Genomic DNA, 22,289 nt, shown 5'->3' on the forward strand with positions numbered 1-22,289 from the left:
ACAACGCAACCTAATTGTGTTAGGGTTTTTTAGAATTGTCTCGATGAGTATTAGTTGTCTGTCGTAAGAAAAGTACAGCGATAAAAGCTTGTACCAAAAATGAAATTTTTTGCCAAAAACTTATGTACTTACGTAAAAAAAAGATGCCTTGCGTGCAGTGCAGATGGCAGCCAAACACTTTGTCATAAAAGTCGAGATGGGTGTCGATTTATCGGTTTTAGGGAGTGCCGGTTACGAAAATGATGATCATTTTGGAATCCAAGATGTCTGCCGTGCACTTTGTCATAAAAGTCGTCATGGGTGTCGTTTTATAGGTTTCAGGGGGTGCAGAATTCGAAAATGATGACAGTTTTGGAATCCGAAATGTCTGCCATGCACTTTGACATAAAAGTCGTCATGGGTGTCGTTTTATAGGTTTTAGGGGGTGCAGAATTCGAAAATGATGACAGTTTTGGAATCCGAAATGTCTGCCGTGCACTTTGACATAAAAGTCGTCATGGGTGTCTTTTTATAGGTTTCAGGGGGTGGAGAATTCGAAAATGATGACAGTTTTGGAATCCGAAATGACTGCCATGCACTTAGACATAAAAGTCGTCATGGGTGTCGTTAAATTCGAAAATGATGATATCGCCGCTAGACGTGTGCGCCGATTAAAAAATGATGGGCGGCGGCGTTAGGATTACTCAGTTACTTTAATTGGTGTGTCAAATAGTTTTAGAAACTGGCTATTCTGTTTCATTTAATTAATTATTGATGTGTATTTGACAACTGTAACATATATAATACAAAGTTCCCTCTGCCAAGAAACTGCCCTGCAGTTTGGCAGAAGAAAAAAATCTGTATAATAGGGTTTATTTCATCTGAATAAATGATTTATTTATTTATTTATTTATTTATTTTTACTCAATGAATGTCTGCAGCACTATGTATAATTGAGGTTAACGCCATCTAGCGTTATTTCGTCGCATTACTTGAAACCCCTAAGCACATCACTGTTAGTACTCGAGTTATATTAATACCAGTTAGAGGGAAACTCACTAGATGGCATTTAAATTAATAAGTCATTGTAACAGTTTTTCGATCAGGTCACGAGTCCGTCTTACGTCTTACGGTCACGTAACACCTGTTACGAGTTTAACTATTTTTCCCCATCACAAAAAGTGACGACGGACGTTTCGGATTAGAAGACTGTCATCATTTTCGAATTCTGCCCCCCCTGAAACCTATAAAATGACACCCATGACGACTTTTATTTCAAAGTGCACGGCAGACATTTCGGATTCCAAAACTGTCATCATTTTCGAATTCTGAACCCCCTGAAACCTTTAAAACGACACCCATGACGACTTTTATGTCAAAGTGCACGACAGACATTTCGGATTCCAAAACTGTCATCATTTTCGAATTCTGCACCCCCTGAAACCTATAAAACGACACCCATGACGACTTTTATGTCAAAGTGCACGACAGACATTTCGGATTTCAAAACTGTCATCATTTTCGAATTCTGCACCCCCTGAAACCTATAAAACCGACACCCATGACGACTTTTATGTCGAAGTGCACGGCAGACATTTCGGATTCCAAAACTGTCATCATTTTCGAATTCTGCACTCCCTGAAACCTATAAAACGACACCCATGACGACTTTTATGTCAAAGTGCACGACAGACATTTCGGATTTCAAAACTGTCATCATTTTCGAAACCGGCACTCCCTGAAACCTATAAATCGATACCCATGATGACTTTACAAAGTGCACGGTCGCCATCTTGGATTCCAAAACAGTCACCATTTTCTAAATCCGCAGTCCTGAAAACCTATAAAACAACAAAGACCTTATTACAAAAGGCATAAGGTCCACCGATGTACAGTTAACAGTGTGGGCGATGGTTCCTAAAATTAATCGAGAGAAAATTATTCGAATGAAATAATTAATCGCGGAAATTAGTCGACGATTAATTTAATCGCGACTAATGTTAATCGAAGCTCTTCGAATAAAACTAATTAATCGCCACTTTTAATCGTCGCTCGCGATTAAATCGGATTATTTTAATCGTTAATCGTTATTCGATTAAATTTTGCCCAACTCTGCCTGTATGGCACTTCGAGACATCTATGGTACAACTTTCTTATGAAGTTAGATAGTAGATATAGCTATATTTATTTAATATTCATGCAATAATAGAACTTTAGCTAAAGTCACTGAATTAGACTGAGCCAAAATATATCCAATGCTTTTTTTATTTTAGATAAATTATAAGCATGTATTAGTTCGTAAGATTTCTCACAATGTATTAATTGTTACAGAAATAAATAAATGACTGAATATATTCGCATTAAATCTGCCAACTTTGAGCTTAACCCATATAACAAAATGATTAATTGATTATGCACAGGGTTCTATTTGATCAGATGTTTAAATGCCACTTTGCGATAAATTAATTAGGTACCTACTCAATTTAAATATTCACGGATATCGTTCTTATTTTGATCGATGTCACCTAATTCAAATCGAGGGCACTTAATTTTTAATTCTATGAAGGTTGTCTAAATTGCATGAAGCTTGCCTTGATTAGCAAATCAAGCGAATATAGTTCACAAAAAGCCTATTTAGTTCCATTAATAATTGTTTTATTTTATCTTCCCTATAGTTTAACGTTAAAATACTTAGGGCCACTATTAGCACCATCCCACTAACCCGGGGTTACCCGGTTTAACCTGGAGTTACCATGGTTACCAATACAATTTGACACTGGGTTAACGGTTTAACCGGTTAACCCCCGGGTTAGTGGAATGGTGCAAGTGGCGGTTACCTAATTTGATAGACGCAGGCATTAATTGACAAAAGCGCAAACATGTGTCTTTTCAATGGTCTTCTCTGTTTCCGAAACTTATGATACTGGAGCCTAATAGGGACGATACGTGTCAACAAGTTGTGTTACAAGACAAATCAAGTTATTATTTTAACTGTAAAACGATAACATCTGTGAAGATTTTGAAGTATTTACTAACACAAATAAATAACCTATGTACCTGTTTATAAGTTAAGGCTGAGTATATCTGCAACTATATATTGAAAGATTTTTTTAGTTGTATATATTATAAGTAACGTACTTTTAGTTCATTAAAATTTACAATATAATCATGTTTTTATTGCGGGTATTGATTTTAATGGTCTAGTTCATTCGTGTGATGAGCCCTCGTGTTTTAATTTTTTTATTGAAATACATGCAGATTACAATTTCGTATAAGACGTTTTTGACCACGCAAATGTTTAAATATTAGGTAGGCACTCACTCGTTCAAAAGTATAGAATAACAAAATGATTACATTACGCATATACATTTGATAGATGTAGCACGCCTTCTGGTTACATCGTTAAGATAGATCAACAACAAAATACTTGGACAATTCAACAACACTTCCCTAAAGACATCGCAATAAACATTAAGAAATAATGTCATCAATGTTTATAGCAGTATGAGCAGTAAGTATATGATAAGCTACTCGGGGAAATGTTCGCGTGTAAGTACTATCTCACGGGGTTTTCCCTGCGACTTACAAGCCGGCTTTAAGGAAGACTTAGGCTTTGAATAAATTATTTTACCGGGAATAAAAGTGGAATAATTTTACCTTTTAAATATACTAGTAGTTCGCCCCGAACTGAGAACTCGCGGTTTGGCAAAAATTATATAGAGCGATTTTGTTGCACCTACTTACTCGTATAGTGCGACATAAAAAAGTTTAAAATAATTTTTAAGAAAAATAAACCAGCTTCTAAGGGTGTAAAACCACCCACTTTTCTAGTAGGTAGCATTTCGTTTCTGTAAGGGTCGCAGTTTTAGCCTAACGAACCTACTTCTGCGATAGCAGTCGGTTCTTCTGTGAGGATCGCAGTTCAAACCTAACCTAACCCACTTAACGGCGCGTGCGGTGCGGTGTACGGGGGTTTGAGCGGGAGGGGCTAGTAAGTTTGGTATCATTATACTTTATAAGTACCTACATTTTATGGTAGGTAATCATAGTGGTTTATTTAGTTTAGGTATCAGTGGTTTTCCGGGTGAAGGTCTAAGTCCGGGTCCGAGTCCGGGTCCAGGTCTAGTTCCGGGTCCAGGACCAGGTCCAGGTCAAGGTCCAGGTCTAGGTCTTGGTCCAGGTCCAAGTCCAGGTCCAGGTCCGGGTTCAGGTCCAGATAAGAGCCCGGATCCAGGTCCAGGTTTGGGTCCAGGGCCAGCTCCGTCAAAATCGAAATTCGAAATCGCCAAACGTGTACTATGCGTCGTTGAAGAGTTCCGTTCTGATCATCATCAGCAGTTCCACTTCATCAAATGCGACAGTTTTTAATGAAAATGCTTGATTTTCTGATGAAAATACAAAAATATCTATACGCATGCCTTCAAGATTTGAGGAGTGCCCTCGATTCCTCATGGATCCCATCATCACAACTCGAGTTTGACAAAAATGTGGCTTAAAAACTTAACTTGCTTAACAAACATAACGAAGAGGACAAATCGCCAAACGTGAACTATGCGTCGTTGAAGAGTTCCGTTCTAATCATCATCAGCAGTTCCACTTCATCAAATGTCACTTTTTTGAATGTATGTGCTTGATTTGTTGATAAAAACAAATAAATCACTATATGTATGCCATTAATATTTGAGGAGTTCCCTCGATTCCTCATGGATCCCATTATCAGAACTGGATTTTGACAAAAATTGGACCAATCTGTATGTATATACATACAATCAAAAAAATAATTTTCTAAATCGGTCTAGTAATGAAGGAGATATGGAGTAACAAATATTTAAAAAAAAACCGGTCAAGTGCAAGTCGAACTCGCGTTCCAAGGGTTCCGTACATTACCCAATTTTTAACAATGTATTTTTTATATGTAAAACGCGAGGGGGGAATGGTAATTTTTTGGCTATTTTCTTAAATAACTTCTAAACTATTTATTTTAAAATTACAAAAAATATAGGTAATTATAACTGACATTCTTAAAATGAACTATTTCGTTTGATATGTAACACGATATAGTTTAGAAAACATTTTTTAATTTACTCATTTACCCCCCAAAAGTGGCCTCCATGATTAAAATTGTGTGATCCTATAAGGGTTCCGTTTTTTCCTTTTGAGGTACGGAACCCTAAAAACACACAATCAAATTGATAACCTCCTCCTTTTGAGATTTGGAAGTCGGTTAATAAATGAGGGCGCCACTTTCTACGTAACTGTCACATGTGGGATTTTATATATATTTGACTTAAAATGCTTACACATGGCAACAATTTTGTATGGACATTTTTGAATTCCATTTTATTTAATTTCTACTATTTTATGTCGCACTATAGGTGGCATTAGATCAAAAATCGCGTGGATTTATTGCATGGTCTGTGGAGCCCTTAACTGATAGATTTAAGCTCGGGGAGCATAGGGTGCTGATTTTTTGGGCTCACATTTGAGCCTTGGGAGTTGGATTTAAGTCACCATATAGATTAAAATAAACTGTATCTGTGGTAAGCCGAAATATTTCCTGTCAAATGTCAAATACCTATATTATGTTTATTATTATCTTGCTAATTATTTCAAAATGGTAAATTTAAAAACGATATTATAGAAGTGTAAGCCGAGCACTTTCATTTCATACCAAACTCGACCATACTTTCTTGCAAATAAAATGACCAGAATAGCAAGCCCCCTCACAAACAGCTTTTTGGCCTTCTAAGCTCTTCTAGCTCAACAACCTCTTGATTGAGCCTGCTCATAATTTAATGACTAAAATATAATGCCCTAGACTACATGTTTACCCAATTTCATTTAAATTAGAACAAATTTACTTTAGTTATTGAGTATCAAACTATCTTCTGAGAGTTCAGCTTAAAAACATCGAAATGCCGGGACGTGCCGCTAGCAGCCGCGTGTTCAAAGTTGAATGTAAGAACTTCGTTCGCTTCGCTCGCTCGTTCGATTAACGACGGCGGTTTGCGATAAAACATGATCCGCCTTGTGATCAGTTAAATTTACCTTACCATAAACTTACTTTATTCACGTCAGGGCGCTATTCATTTATTACGTAAGACGATTTTTGCCAGATTCTGACCCCCTCCCTCCCCTATGTAAGAAAAAATAAGAATAGGCCGACCCCTACCCGCCACCCTCCCATTTAATATTTATTACGTAAGAATCTGAAGGAAATATGATTACACATCGGGATTGTTTTTATTTCGATTTTCCAAGACACAATTTTAGGAACTTTTATTTTGTACCTGCAAAAGTACAAAAAACGATTTTTTTGGCAATAATTAATCAACTTTGGCTTAATTTTACAGTTTTTCTTTGTCGGCACTCGCACGGATGCACGCCCTTTTTCGAAGTAAATATAATCTTTACTTGCGCATTTTTGTGATCTTACGATTCTTACGTAAGAACTATCAAAACGGGAGGGATCCCATCCCCACTGTAAGAAAAAAATAAGACACAGTCGACCCCCCTACCCTCTAAATTGCCTTACGCAATAAATGATTGGCGACCAGGCACATAATTTTCAATAAGAACTGAGAGCGTCTGATTACTCCAATTTGATTACTTACTGGTATAAAAGCATAGTTTTTTAGTAGATTGGGTTATCGAATTGATATTAAGTATCTCTAATTACAAAAATATATTGTGTAATGCTACATTTAACTTAATTATCACAGGTATGCAAATAAAAAAGACTTTGTGCTTAGTCTACAGCCACAAGCCACAACAACTTAATTTGCCGAGTAATTGGACAACATGTGGGCGGTTGATTGCTGCAAATGTAAATTTACAGATAAGACTAATTATTAAAGTAGATATTTAAATTTAAACGTAAACAGGGGGTCTAGCCAAGTGACAATCGTTTGAGGAATGTTTTTGAGGGCATATTTTTGTATGGTGTTCATAGAGCTATAAGCCCTTTTGAAAATACTTTTATCGTTTAAATACGTGTAGAAAACAAAACACCGTTTGAATTATGTACGGAATGGAAATGATTACGTGACTTTTCCTTCGCATCTCTCATCGATACATTTTTCATTCAATTGTCAAAGACCATTTGTCCCCTTGGCTATGGCCTATTAATGTATTTGCACTTTAAACGAGAATTAAACACAGATAGGAGTAAGTATGGCGTTCTCATTGCACACACGTCAGAGATTACTACGTCAACTGCCTTGCTATGCAGTAGCCAGTGGCAGTGTTATCCAACAGTAATACATACCTACAGCAAATAAGCAATCCAACTTACCCCCTAGAGCCCTGTCCATGATGCTCAAGAAAAACTATTAAGTTAATATTTAAACATACTAAATAACACTTAGTACCTATATAATGGATAAGGTACTACCGATGGTTTAGAATTTAGAAATAAATACAATTACCTATGACGAATATAAAAAGAAGGCCAATTCTGATTTAACCATTTGTTACGGTTTTGATACTACCTTGGAGATTGAATGCGAGATGCTATGAAAGTTGTGCGTGACAGCGCACCAATCACCGAGATGATGGTCAATGTCATATTAATACCGTATCAAAACAAAATGAAAAATATAATAAATTGTTACATCTGAATCGGCGTGTTGTTCTGTCTATTTTACAAATCACGGAATCATGGACCATTTTATGTTTCGGGTAGTTATAACATTTATTGGTTAACCGACCAATTATAAAACCGCCTGGATCAGTTACTGAACGACCTGCCTTGAACCTACATTATTTGATCGTGTAATGTTTGTTTACATTTATTTAAATACCTAAAGATACAGAGTATAGGTATAAGCAACATTTCTGCAGGGCGTTAGAGTTGGCCCGAGCTAACTTTGCATGGCATTAGTATTGACATAGTGTGGGAATGTCACCATAAATGTCAAATTTTTATGAAAATATGACGTCTATAAAGTATAAAGACTACTCCACACTTGGTTGTATCTAAGTCGGTGTAGAGTTAATTTTGACAGACTTTACGGTGTTTTGAACCTGAAACCAAGTACTAAGTGCATGCTGCATTGCTATTGTAGAAGTAACAATCTGTAGCGTCAATTAGTTCTTATTTATGACCTCCCATTAATAAAAACTAGAAACCACGCATTATCAATAGTATTATAGTTTATTTATAGTATACTGACAATGATTAACAAGTAAATTATAAACCTTCAGTTCCATTACTTACCTACGTCAAGAGGCATCAACGTCAACCTATCGCAGTAATTGTTATCATACATTACCAAGTATTACCAACCCAGTGTCGCGAAAATAAAACATACTGCCCATATATTAATAAGTACAATCTCCGTTTGAAATTACTATTTTAATGTTAACTGTTAGCGTCTTTCAACATATGATTGAACGCATAACAGTGTGTTCGTCATGGCGACCGGGGTAAACTGTTTTTCGTGGTGCATACCTATTTATTGAATTATTTACTTAGAATATTTTTTACTGACTTGGCTGAGACTTGAACTCACGACCACAGGGTCACTAGCCCGGTATAGTCGACGTCAAGGATATGTTTAACATTTTTCGCCTTATCACAATGGAGAATGGAGTAAGGTGCAAAAGTGTAAACATATCTTTGACTTAGACTGTAGCTATTGGAATTTGTAACGTCTATGGCCACGTTTTATAATATGCACTTGGATGCACTAATGTTTGACAAAAATCCGGCAGCACTGATATAACATTAATTATTTTTTAATTAAATTGGTATACGCATACTTGTTATTTATTAAATTTTATTTATTAAGGAGAGAAGGAAATTTTTGTAAGCTCCTTGCGTTCTGTAATAGCAATATGTTTTCTTTCAATTAATTTACTTAAATATTTTGTGTAGGCAACAAGGCAACTTTGCATGCATAATTTTGCTACGTACATATTGTATTATCGTCGGCCAATGCAAAAGCTTGTACCTAACCTAAATAAAAAACTAAATTGATTTAACTATACAGGGTGATTCAGGAGACGTGAGCAGGACTAACACTGCGCATATCGTTAATTATAAGCAACTGTTTCGTATCAGTATTAGTGAGGTTAACGTTAATTTTCTAGTCGTGTTGAAAAAAAAATTATTAGTTTTTTTACGACATGCATGGTCACCCTAAAATTAGAATACTAAACTACCGATATTCTGTGTCAAATTGAATGTCATCACTGTCATCACGGTCTGGTTACTTTTGAAAACTCGTATCTCACTCAAGTTTGACAGTTTATTTTCTTCGTAATCAAATAGCCATTACGGTTAAAGAGGTTTTATGTTTATTAATTAGGTCCTGTAGGGTGACCATGATTGTTGGGAATTAAATTTGCCCTCACCAAAAAGTTAAAAAATAGGAAAAATAGTGGTTGTTTTTCGTAATTACGACGGTGATCGATCAATTATCAGTTACTGAGTGTGCAGGATTAGTCCTGCTCACGTCTCATGAATCATCCTGTATAAATGCAGGGCAGAGTAGGTACCTACAGTTACTTATCTACCTTACCTATCTAGAATTAGGAAGATTAAAACAGCAGTTTGAAAAACTATATTTCGATTTATGTTGTACATTGGTTTAGGGCTCCGTAGTCAACTAGGTAATATATCCTTATAGTTTCAGTGGTTTACCCATGTCTGCCTGTCTGTTTGACCATCTGTTCGTCAGAGGTTTAGTGTGATGGTTAGTGCTAGAAAGCTGTAATTTGGCATAGATATATAAATCAATCATGGCAAGATAGTGAAAAAAATAACAATTGTTTTAGGTTCTTCCCCTACACGTAAAGCGGGGATGAAATTTTTTTTCGCTTCTTCGGGTGTTGTTAGATAGGGTCTTTTAAAAAACCTACAAACAAAAAATCGATCCGATAGAAAATTAAATAAGTATATTTCAAGAATCCACCCAACAATGTTTATCAGGCCTATTCGGATTTCGAGATAATCACAAGATCTTGAGACGATTTAGAGATCAACTAGATCTACATTAGATATCGACTAGATGTGACTTGGATATCTAAGTCATAACTTGTCGAAATCGTTCAAGAGGACCTCCAGAAACGCGGAAACGTCAAATTTGACATATCTATCTTACAAATATCTTTCAATTATCCGTATCGTAACTTGTTGAAGTCTAGTAGAAATCTAATTCATTTTCCGAATCGAGCCGTATCTCACTTAGCACCACTCGCACCATCCCACTAACCCGGGGTTTACCGGTTAAACCGGGTAAGTGGGATGGTGCACGTGGCGCTAATGGTTAACAAATTTACTCTAACCTCGTGAATACAATTTGCCTGTATAAATATTATAGCAATTACTATGATAGAAGTTCGATTGTGCTTCCTTGATAGGCATGCTTACTTACGGTTTAAGCGGTATCCAGACGGGACTGATCAAATCGGTCGATAGATTTATGGTGATATTAGAGCCCTCTACATTGAAAAAATGCCCCAGAACGAAAATACTGGCTTCACAAATTGGTATTCTTGCGTCCGCACCTCATTTTATCGGTAATATCGGTCATTATCGGCGGTTGAATTCGGCGAGCCAAATTGGCGTTTGCGTCCGCACGTCCTGATTCGTTCGGGCAATTTAATCAGATTGGCGAAAAATTTACTAATCTGGATACGCCTTTACTTTTGTTACTGCTACTTTAGGTATATCCAAGATACAATTTTTAAGTGCTTAAATTTGGCCGTATCAGCCACATGGCGTTTTAAAATGACAGTGTAACTTCGGCCGTAAGGCGATAGTATCGTAATTTTTTTTTGATAAAATGAATAGTTTAGAAATTGAGTAAATCTTTTTTTCTTTCAGGTTTATACATCCAAATGCTGAGCACAGGCCTTCTTTCATGCTAAAGCAACTTTAGAATTTATCGCGTCGCAGATCCAAAATATTTGGCCCCTACCTCTAACTTTTGAGCCGGGTACATATACCTATATATACCTAAACATTTTCTTGTTCTTCGCAATGTATCTTACAAGATACATTATTGAAGAACCTTCTTTTAAACTGCTTGAACCACTAGAACTGACGTTTATTTTTCAATTTGCCAAGATTAGGGTTAAAAAAACATGAAAATAAAAACCCAGATTTTTGCTTAGCTATAATGTAGTTTGTCCAGTATACACGGTGTAACATGAGGAAACCGAATAATTTTAACCACGCATTTCTGAGGTCAAAAGAAGGAAAAAATGTAATATGTGTTTAGGTCAATTACGCCAAAAAAAATTGTTTTTGTTATGTTTTTTCAATTTTTTGAATGTATTTGTACATAAAAAATAAATGTTATTGATAAACTTGTCACTTAAAATTGATTTTTACATTTTTTTTTCATAAAACCTACGTTTTGCAAAGTCTTACTTGTCACTTTTTGACATCTATCAATAAGGATATTTAGACTACGTCCCGTAGCAGCAACATTACCATCAAAAAGGCCTTTTACACTATGTAACAATAAAAACTTGTTTTTTTTTTTAATTAATATTATCTCTGAAACTAGGCGAATTTCAAAAAAGTTTATGTATAGGACATTTTTGTGTCTATATATGACCAGGAATACGCTGTTAAAATTAAATAAATAATAAATAAATATTAGGGGACATCTTACACAGATCAAACTAAGCAAAGCTTGTACTATGGGTGCTAGGCGACGATATACATACTTATATAGATAAATACATACTTATATACATAGAAAACACCCATGACTCAGGAACAAATATTAGTGTTCATCACACAAATAAATGCCCTTACTGGGATTCGAACCCAGGACCATCGGCTTCGCAGGCAGGGTCACTATCCACTAGGCCAGACCGGTCGTCGTCAAATTATTCGGTTTCCTCATGTTATACCGTAAAAATTTTGTCAACAGGTAAACACGTATAGGTAGTTCGTTTTTTTAGAATTAGAAAAAAAAAGGTAAACAATCTTGACGTGTCTTTTTATTGAAAAACACTTTTGAAAAATATGTCACGGCAAATATGTAACAATTATGAATCTTATACGATCATTTCCATTCTTTTGCTTTCATAAGTAATAGTTAATGATTAAAAAAAAATGTTTTTCAATTAAAAGACACGTTAAGATCGCGTAGTCTTTTACTAATGCTAAAAAAAAAACGATTATCTTCAAAATGGTTATTCGGAAAATCTTTGCTCAACCGCTTGAATAAATTTTCTGATCGCATTTTTGTATGTAGTACCTATTAAGTTTTAAAATTGCAAAACAAATTCAATGGACAATAAAAAACTTTTTCTCAAAAATGGACGGCAAAGTCGACTTTGCCGTTTAAAAAATAGGTTGCGAAGCGCGTAGTTTATGGTCAGTCAAAAATTAAAAAGTTAAAAACATTGCAGTCTCGATTTTGGGACTGCAATGTTGCATACAAATTCCATTATTTGTCGAGTTCCAAACTTTTTAAAAGTTGAAATGGCCATATCAAATGAAGGCACAGGCCCATTAAACAGCCAAACAGATGATTAGTACCGCGACTATTTAGCTGTCTCAAATAGGTTGGCGTATTTTCGGCAGAAAAATACACTTCTATTTTTTTATTAAAAAAATAAAAAGGCGGCAAAGCTAATTTTTTCAATTGTTTCTACTTTTTTCTGTGAAAATATATACGTAAGAAAGTTGCTTTTGTAAAATATTTCTATGATATTTATATTTGTTGCACCATTTTTGAGAAAAGCACTATATATGACTCGGCTGGAAGGCTACTTGCTGGCTTCGGATTCAATTAAACGGACTCCCAAGGTCGTCCGTTTAAAACGAATCCTCAGCCTGCAAGTAGCTACTTCCGAGCCTCGACAATAATGTACTATTTCTTTATTTTGTTCGAAACACCCTGTATATGTAGGTGTCTTAAAAACTTTGTCCTTTTTTGCAGCAGTTAAGTAAAAAGTGAACTTCAATTTATTTATAGGACTTGAGATTTTTTTGTCATGGTCGGACCTGCCTGAACATACTGCGCCGAATTCATACTTTTTTGCTTTTTAAAAACTCCATCTGATTTGATATTTACACTGCAACTGGCGCGCACCAATGTACGTACCTACTTTCGAGCATGATGCACTGTCTGGGGCTTTTTACCCTAGAACAGGGGTCACCAATTAGTATCTTCAGAGGTCCGGTTCTTAAAATAAAATAAATTTCCAATCAAGTTGAGATTTTAAAGTTCTCATTTTCCTCGTTATTTTCGCAAATTCATGACAGTGATTTATTTTAATTAAATGTAATACCAAATATTTATACTAATCTTACGCAAATAACATACAAACTGTAAAAGTGTGTATTGTGTTCTTGTATAGTTAATGCCCTGTTGTACCGCATAAGGGATAACGGGTATTTATTAATGTGCCCTGAAACCTAATACCTATTTAAATATTTGGCTCATCCAAACTTATTAGGCCGCAGTTTTTACCCTTTTAAAAAAGTCTTGCTATGACTATAAATGTCATTTATACATTTTATTTTTCACCACACCATCTCGGAAAGGCTTACTTTGCAGTTCAAAAACGGATAGCAAAGTTGCACTTTGCTAATATCAGTAATTCACATGTGAGGCAAAGTAATCAAATGCAAATTTTGAGTTGTTTTCTTATGTTTGCTGGTAGAATTGACTTTTAAATGATGATTTTGAATGATAAATATTTAATAACATTCATTTAATGTTGATTTGGTTTGATTTTGTTTGATATTTTACATTTAATATTTGCTTGGGGTTGGTGTGGTGAAAAATTTTGTGTTTCACTCGGGGGCAAATTTTGTTTAACCCTCGTACTTTGAAACCCTCGCAACGCTCAAGATTCCATTTTCCGAACCACTCGCTACGCCCGTGGTTCAATTTTGGAATCTTTCGCTTGCTCGGGTACTTATCAATATTAGGACGAGCGGTTAAACAACAACTTTACCCCCTTGTAATAACTATTTCGCAACCTGTGTCGCATTTTTCCACGCGGCGCGCTCATTCTTTCTTCCGTGCATTTTCCCCTTCTATAAAATAAATTTCTAAATGTGTCGAATTTTTTCCTTAGATTCTCTCATTTTGGCATTTTTGGCGGACAAAAAACAGTAGAGAAATGGCGGCGGGAGAACTTTCCGGACCTGTATTTGATTACAATTATTCATTTGCTAAAAAAACATTTGAGTGAGAAATATTTCAGTCTGAATACACAACAATACGCTTTTTGTACATTTAAGCAAAGAGAAAATCTATCTTAGTATTTTTGTCGTATATTTTTTCACGTGTTGTTTTTCATTATTAGCAGTATTAGTAATACAAGATACACAGGTGTCTAAAAGAAAAGAAAGAAATAGTCACAAGGAGCAAGTTTCTCTCTCACAGTACCAATGTATTTTTTAAATGTAGAAATGTAATAATATAAATACAAGGAGTTAGATGAATCCATGATTATTATTCTGTTTATTTTACAATAAATATTACCTACTACATATTTCTAAATTACTTACTACGTGTTTGTTATTTTTTATACATCTTATTTTGTTTAACCTGAACCTGATCCCATAACGTACGGATTATGAAAGTATGGATAATGCCCGTATTCATAGGTGGGCCTGGCATGATCCTCCTCGACATCCACTGGAATGTCTTTGTCTACAGAGGCATTTTTTACAAAATCTGTTACTCCATCAAATGTAGCGTGGAACAAATCGGAGAGAGTATACTTGCCAATACTTTTTAACAGTTTAACTTTGAGATCATTAAAAATCGATTTTAAATACGTTAATGCTTGCAACGCGAGTTCTTCTATCGCCTCTCTGAACTGATATCTAAAAGCGTAAGCAAGTGATCCTAGTTGATCTAAATCTTTTGTATGGAGATCCTCTGCCGCCTCGCCGATGGTGTCTTTATAGTCATCAGAGTCCTGAATCCTCAGGAATCTACTGCCAATCGAGGTGACTGGGCCCGGTTTTGAAGTAGACGCAGCGTAGCTCTGGAGAACTACGCTTGTTATAGTGACTGTGAGAAGGATCAGCCGATACATCTGAAAATGATAATATAGGTACATCAACATGTACAAGAGACATATGCTAAGGACTAAGACATGACTTAATAAACTATAATATGTAGGTATAAAAAGGAGAAATAAAACTGTTAATAATGGGTTTAAATAAATCTGATTCAACACTTCAAGATCATTGTTTACAATGTAATAAGAACGAATTAATAATAAAAATACTTACAGTTGTTTGATATTTGAGTGCTTAACTTAATTTTATCTCTTCTGGCGCACAAATAACACTGGTGGGACAAAAACGGAATGGTGGTGTTTTATACAATTTAGTCTACATTATTAAGCTGTCCACATTATCCTAATTAGGTATATGTGTGAATCATCTAAATCTAATAAACGTATTTAATGACTAATTCATCATTTTGACTATTCATCAGTTGATGACCCATTTACGTACTACATACTTTAACTTATATTAACGAATGCGTACTGGGACTACTGGGTATTTAATGAAAGCTTGAGTATTTTACAACTAAATAGAGAGTCATTAATAGACATTTTGTAATTGGTATAAACGTGCGTATCTAATAAGTACGGAAGCAAACATTTATTTCAAATATAAATCATAATCTCCTAGCATTATGTGGCAGTCGCAGATGTGAGTAAAAAAATGGTTCATGCAATTTCAAAGGAGACGGTCAATTAAGATCTATAACGATGACGACGATCTAATCGTTATTAATAATTATTAACTCTAATTAATCATTTCAATTATTGGCAGTAACGATTCCTTTAATTCGACCAACTGTTTACCACCAAAATATTACTAATTTAAGGATGTATGAGATGAAACATAGATAATAAGTAAGTATATTTTAATTTTATCCGTTGATTTCAAATGTTTGCACTTATAGGATGAGCGTTATAGACTTTTAGGTTGTCTTAGTTTAGTTGTATCTTTCATACATGCCTCGCCGCTTTGACGATAGGACACTAATATATTTTCTTTTTCCAGTATTTCTTCAGCATAATTTTCAACACTTTTAACATAGATTGCATCATATTCTTGACCTTGTTCAGTTTCCTAAAGTATTATAGCGATCAAGAACTTATATTTATTGGTCTCATTAAGACATGTTTACTTATTCAAAGCCTTAATGATTCAGTAAAGTGAATTTCAGTGCAATATCTTTTATTTGTGTTTTTTATCTCGTCTCGTCTCGAAATGCGTTGTTAAGCTTGCTGATATGCGAGATAAGGAGAGATGTGACAATGAGTGTAATGAGATAATCGGTTCTCCTTGTATGAGATTTCCACGGAGTGTGGCAATGGTCCGGCGGAGCGCGAGCGCCGGCTACCGGCGCGCGCGCAGCCCCGGTGTCAGTCTAATCTATCAGCTCGAAGCGGTTCGGTGCTATACGAGACAAATTACATTTCGCGCGGGATTCAAAAAAATATTTTTTGTTTTAATCATTTAAATTTTCCTAAAGTGAAAACTAAGAAACAACGTAAACGTGTACTGTTGTGGAAAAAAATATTAAAAATAAATATTTTCTATTTAGTAGAAACGTGAAAAACTGAAACTTACCTATGGGCGAAGTAAAAGTTAACAGCTTTCCGGACATAATGAGAAAGTGTTTCAAAATGGGTCTTTTTAAAAGTAAGTAAAATTTTTTTTTTTTTTTTTTTTTTTTTTTTTAATATATAAGAGACTTTATTGAGACAAAAAATACAAACTAAACAATAAATTAATGTAATTTTTTTTGTATGTCTTCAGTTCAACATTCCGGATGATAATATTTTTCAGATTTCATGACTTTGAATGTTAATCGATATTTATAAAAATATTACACATTTCAGTTTTTCTGTCTACTGAATTAGGTATTGAAAATATTAACGGTATTTGTACAAAGATGTAACTCCATTTGAAAATGACGATCAAATATAAATTGACAACACGATCCTTTTTACGACATATCGGAACCACGATAAAATAGAAACGGCATAAACAATGCGTATTTCCTGCGTTCGATATATAGATAGGTGCGGTAAAGTATTTATTTTCTAAACACATTGAAGTAGGCTGGTGTACTTAATCAATAAAATAGCACTTCCTCTTCCTCTGCAATGCATCAATGTGCAAGTGGATCGGCCGATCCCGGGGTTATCTCCATATACGCAAAATGATTTGATGTCATATACTCGTAGACATCTTGTTTGTGATTATCACAATAATTAACTGAGCGATTAACAGAGTCAGTATCCACTGAGATAAAACTATTTATTAAATTCGTCATACACGCTATAGCATGTATGACGAATATACCCACCATTTTCTATAATAATGACCTACCTAGATTTTACTTCATAAATGTTGTCACTGAGATTAGTGCTATACCTGTTTGTCTAGATACTTTAAACCTTAATACTGTGTAATGACGGAAGTAAGTATGTTTACCCATTCGCTAGGAAAAAATCAGTAATGATTTTCTATTAGGTAATGACATCTTAATTAGGTACTTAACTAAAAGTGCCGTTTATGCAAAGCGTGGTGTTTGCTATATGTTAAGATGCCGACAAATACTTAGTAGCGAAAACTACTTCTTGTACGGCCGAATAGCTAATGACGAAAAATATGACAATGGCTTTGAATAATAAACATATTTTTACATAATATTAATAATGAAGCTTGGATGCTACAAAGATGCAGAATGTGTTCTGTAGCACACTTAATTTTTTAATGTAAAGTCTTTTCACCCGCGTTTTTTACAAATACCTATTATGTACCTCACTAGTTAAACTGTGATTTCAAGGTATAAGGTTTTGTTTTATTATTTTCTTGATTCCTCAATGACATCTGTAAGACAGTCAGCATCAAAAGTAGCGTATAGAACTACGCGTCAAAAGTATTAATATATATCATTCTCAATAACTTAACAAAAAGTGATATGTCTTTAGAACAATTAGACTGTGACTGATACTCAGTAAGATATATAATTTTTTTGAAAAGTAATTCAGGATGGAAGATACTTTTGACGCGTTGTTTCATCCGCTACTTTTGTTACTGACTGTACCATACCAGTATGGGAAATAATCTATATTTGAAACGGTATAGGTATATGTTTCGTTTGACCCGTTGTCATTATGCCTGGATCTGATAATAGGGAGTAGGCTTACAGGAGTAGGCTTAACACGAGTTCATCACCGGACAGTATCTCGTGCACGAGATAGACTACGGCTAGGTTCACATGGCGTTACAAATTTTTCTGCCACTACGGTATTCGATAAAATCCCGTATACGGAATACGGGAAAAATTTACGCCGTGTGGCCCGTGTGAACCTAGCCTATCGGTTCTTTTCGCGCTTTGTCGCGACGCACTCGTGTTAATCCTACTGGAAAAAGAAATGAACGGAACACTTATTGTAACTTGGATATTTTTAATAGTTGCTCTCAGAAAGCGCGATTGGTGAAGCGAAATTGCTAATGGAGACAAATTCTGTTTTGATAAATATTTAATGCAACAAAGTTTCGGCAGCTATATCGATGAAAAGTGGATTTGAAAGAAACTTTACACTCTGATATTACACAAAAACCATGTCTTTTATATCTCAGATACCAAAATGCGATTTAATATAGGTAATGTTCATCCCACCAAACCATTGCCCGGCTGTGTTAACAAATATGTATATGCTTACTCAAAAAAATAGAAAAAAGGCAGACTTATTTATAGAGCAATACAATATCTTCTTTATCAACAATATGGCTTATATCAAATGCCTACTTTTTAGAAATCTTTGCGTACCTATTTATTTTTCGCACAACGAATCAAACAAATTGGAAATTTCAATTCGCTGGTCGAGCGGGCCCCGCGACGCGCGAGGGGTGAGGGGCACAATCTGCGCGTCGCATGCATCGGTGCAGCACCACAATGATCCTCGTACCTTTCATTTACATGTATGTTTTCAGCTCGGAATAACCTTTTCATTGTAAACATTACGCTTTAGCGAGCAGTTAAGTTTCCACAACCTTGGATTTAATAGTAGAATTTGCTGTTCCTAGCAAAGGAATATGATGCAGAGCATTGCAAACTAAGTTTTCTTAATTGGTTATTAGATACGTAGGCATCACCACGTTAACCTTAATTGTACATGAAGTAAGAGCTAAAAAAAATAAATGTTAATAATGCGACTATTTTTACACATATCAACAATCACTCGAAATCGTAACAGTCGTAAACATCGACTGTTAAATAGGGTGTAGAGTATCTATGTTGTAAAAAAGTTACTCCACTTCTAAGTACCTACTTTCTAAATATACCTACTTACTTGACGACCCATTACCCTTTGTTTTTCAGTATAAAAAATACCCCGTTATCGTGTATGTATTATTAGAAATATTCGAATATCGTAAGTTACCGTAAACCGGGGTTACTTTGATTTGCGGGTCGACTTTGATAGCAACTTCTCTCCGCTACTAAAGTCCTTGTTTTAACGAGTTGAAAAATAACTTCGCAGCTATTTTTTCTTTATTGGCAACACTGATAGTTGTTTCACCGCGCAGTAAGCGGATGCGAGTGTAATATTATTATTACATCTAGAAAAAAAATATTGATGGCGAGTACGCTTTTCTTCCTGGTTTTATTGGTTGAAAAACTTTGACTGTATTTGTGTCAATAATAAATACATGTAATTTTATAGTGTCTTAGGTTAATCAGTGTTTATTCGCGAGTTTATAAAAAAATACCTGAATTCGACAACCTCCACATGCGCACGTAGCCAGGGAATCCATGGGTCGGGGTGTCTTTGATGACTTATACGTGGTGAAATTGATCAAAAGATTAAAGCAACACCATGAATTATTTTGACAACTTACGATTTTTTTACGTATTTTTTTTAATAGTTATATAATAAATAGGTATCGTTTGAGTCAGTGTAAGAGGTAGAGGTTGTAGAATTGTAAGTTTGTGTGTAGGTAGGAGTTGATTACCAAATTTAATGAACGGAAAAGCTTGCAATTTGAAAATGTGTTGTCTTAGCGATTTGTTATCGCACTTATGCGATGATAAGTTAAATTCCTACGTTATTTATAGTAAATAATCTAATAAGCGCTTAATTTTTTTAATTTGTATCAATTAGTATGATATCAAAGTAACCCCACACCTTAAAAATATAAATAACTTAAAAAGTACTTGACCGATTTTTATTTTTTTATTTTTTACTGGCTTTTTAGCGACCTCTACTTTAGATTGTCAGCAAAAAAATTAGTGGTTTCAAAGTAACCCCATTCTCAATATAACTTTGATCGCGTTGTTTTTATTTATTTCCGAAAAAATTATAAGTCCTAATTTTTTTTTATTTGGCAGGCAGAAAGAAGAGAAAAAACCGATTATTATATTTTTATTTCATATTTTTACGTATATTAGGATTGTCAAAAAATGGCGCCAAACTCTAAAATTGATCAAAGTAACCCCGGTTTACGGTACCGATAAGTTAAATATGTAGCACGCTAGCACGTTTGGCTACGAGTTAATTACCCCAGATTACCCAAGTAAATGATTAAAACAATAAACCTCTATCTCATTTTAACCTCTATATCTTTATTTTAACACTGTCATAGAACATGCATTGCAACATGGTAATTACCATCGTCCTTCGTTTGTGGGAAATTATATCTGAACGTACTTAATGGCGTGGCGATGCATTTCGGTGTGCAATCCAGTGCTTGCTCAATATGCAATAACGGTTGCATAGAAAGGCGATTCGACCATAGATCTTTGGAATATATTACACAATATACAGGGCATTCTCTTAAAACTATATTTGCGCGGTTAGTTTTACGAGGAATAAATGCGATTAAGCTTAAAAATTTCCTCTGACGTTTCTAGTACCTACTAATTATAGAAGAATAGGGTAGGCATTAGCCTACAATGACCTCGAGGTCTCAGAGAAAGACTGTCTGTTGACACGAACATCTTTTTAAAGTGTCATTATATGGCACTTGCATCTATGTAAACAAAAGTCACTAGTAAATTCATCATTCTTTGTCAATTTCAATATGGCGGTTTGTTTATGTCGTAGGCCGATCGTAAGATCAGGCAGATCGTAATGTTCCTGTGTAATGTTTTGACGATAGTCACATCAAACCAATACATGGTAAGATAGGTTCGTTAGGTTGCTTCAGATTTCAGGTTGCTGGGCAAACTGCCCAGAAATAGGAGCCCCGCGTAGCGGGGCTCCATCGACTCAGGGAACGAGTCAAAGATTTTCACGTTTGACGATATGCCTAGGAATTTCACGATATGCCTGATCTTACGATCGGCCGCCGACATTTACATAGTTAGCAAGTTCCATAGAATGACACTTTAGCTGCGCGAGTTCGAACTATCTGCAAACATTTTGCATCTCATAGAACTTCGTTGCATCGTCGGAATATAGCAAATAAACTATCGTCTCGATGACAAAAGACGACGGTAATCACAGGCAGGTCACCGCCACGGGTGCTGAGGGTTGAGCTAATCTGCGCTTGTGTCCGGCGCTTCCGAGTGATAAGGCACGGCCGGCGGTTATCCCGACTAGCGCATATCTAGTTGACTTGTTTGGTTTGCGCTACCATTTTCAAACAGTAAATCACAGTGGGACCTCGATAACATGAATCCCAAGGGAAAGTCAATTTTCTCACTATAACTATTATTATAAGTGAGGGTTTTATAGGCCCGTGTTACGCTTTTTGTAAGCCTGCCTGTAATAAGGCCTGTTCGATCCTTTATAAAACTAATATTCAATTACAAAGTAAACTTAACCAAAATTAGTGAAACTGATGTAGATACGTTTTTTAGCGTTCCATAGATTTAATTGGTGTACAATTAGAACCTAAATATTTGAGTTATAGCATGTCATAGTAAATCTATGGCGAACTTGATCTTAGAAATCGGACAGACTATAAGTACTATAGTAGTAAATAAAACCAAATTACCAACACAGTAGATATTTACGCCAAAACTTTAAGGCGAAGTGCTCAAAAGAAGAAATGTCTGCCGATAACTCTATTGTCAGGCGTGCGTGGCTCACTCCGCGATTTCGTCGGTTTGCTACAGGTAGCTAAAAGTACATCCGTTCCGCCCCAATTTTGGGGAAAGCCATAAGCCGCGCGTGGCGCTGTCGCCACCTAGCGGCCATATCTGTGCTGATCGTAACAGACGCGTTTTGTTAGAGAGTGAGTCTTCTGTACCTAGTACTATTATTTATTCTGTGCTATTGTCAAGAAATTGTTTTCTGCGTTGCTATTTAGTTCTCCTGCTGACAGTTCTAATACA

At 35.3% G+C, this 22,289-nt stretch overlaps 1 protein-coding gene across 2 annotated transcripts in view; it reads left to right on the forward strand.

Annotated features, from left to right (window-relative positions):
• LOC134794242 (organic cation transporter protein-like) overlaps positions 1-22,289 on the forward strand; it is an 80,930-nt gene that overhangs the window by 16,709 nt on the left and 41,932 nt on the right. Inside the window, exon 1 of one of the 2 annotated variants that reach the window (XM_063765996.1) lies at positions 16,173-16,636. The exons of the other annotated variant lie outside the window; for it this stretch is intronic. Within the exon in view, the coding sequence (XP_063622066.1) occupies positions 16,567-16,636 (70 nt within the window). The 5' untranslated portion in view covers positions 16,173-16,566. Of the gene's footprint in view, positions 1-16,172; positions 16,637-22,289 lie in introns of those variants that run through there. 2 annotated transcript variants of the gene reach the window in all.

Source organism: Cydia splendana, chromosome 10 (genome assembly GCF_910591565.1).
Source record: "Cydia splendana chromosome 10, ilCydSple1.2, whole genome shotgun sequence".
Lineage (NCBI taxonomy): Eukaryota > Metazoa > Arthropoda > Insecta > Lepidoptera > Tortricidae > Cydia > Cydia splendana.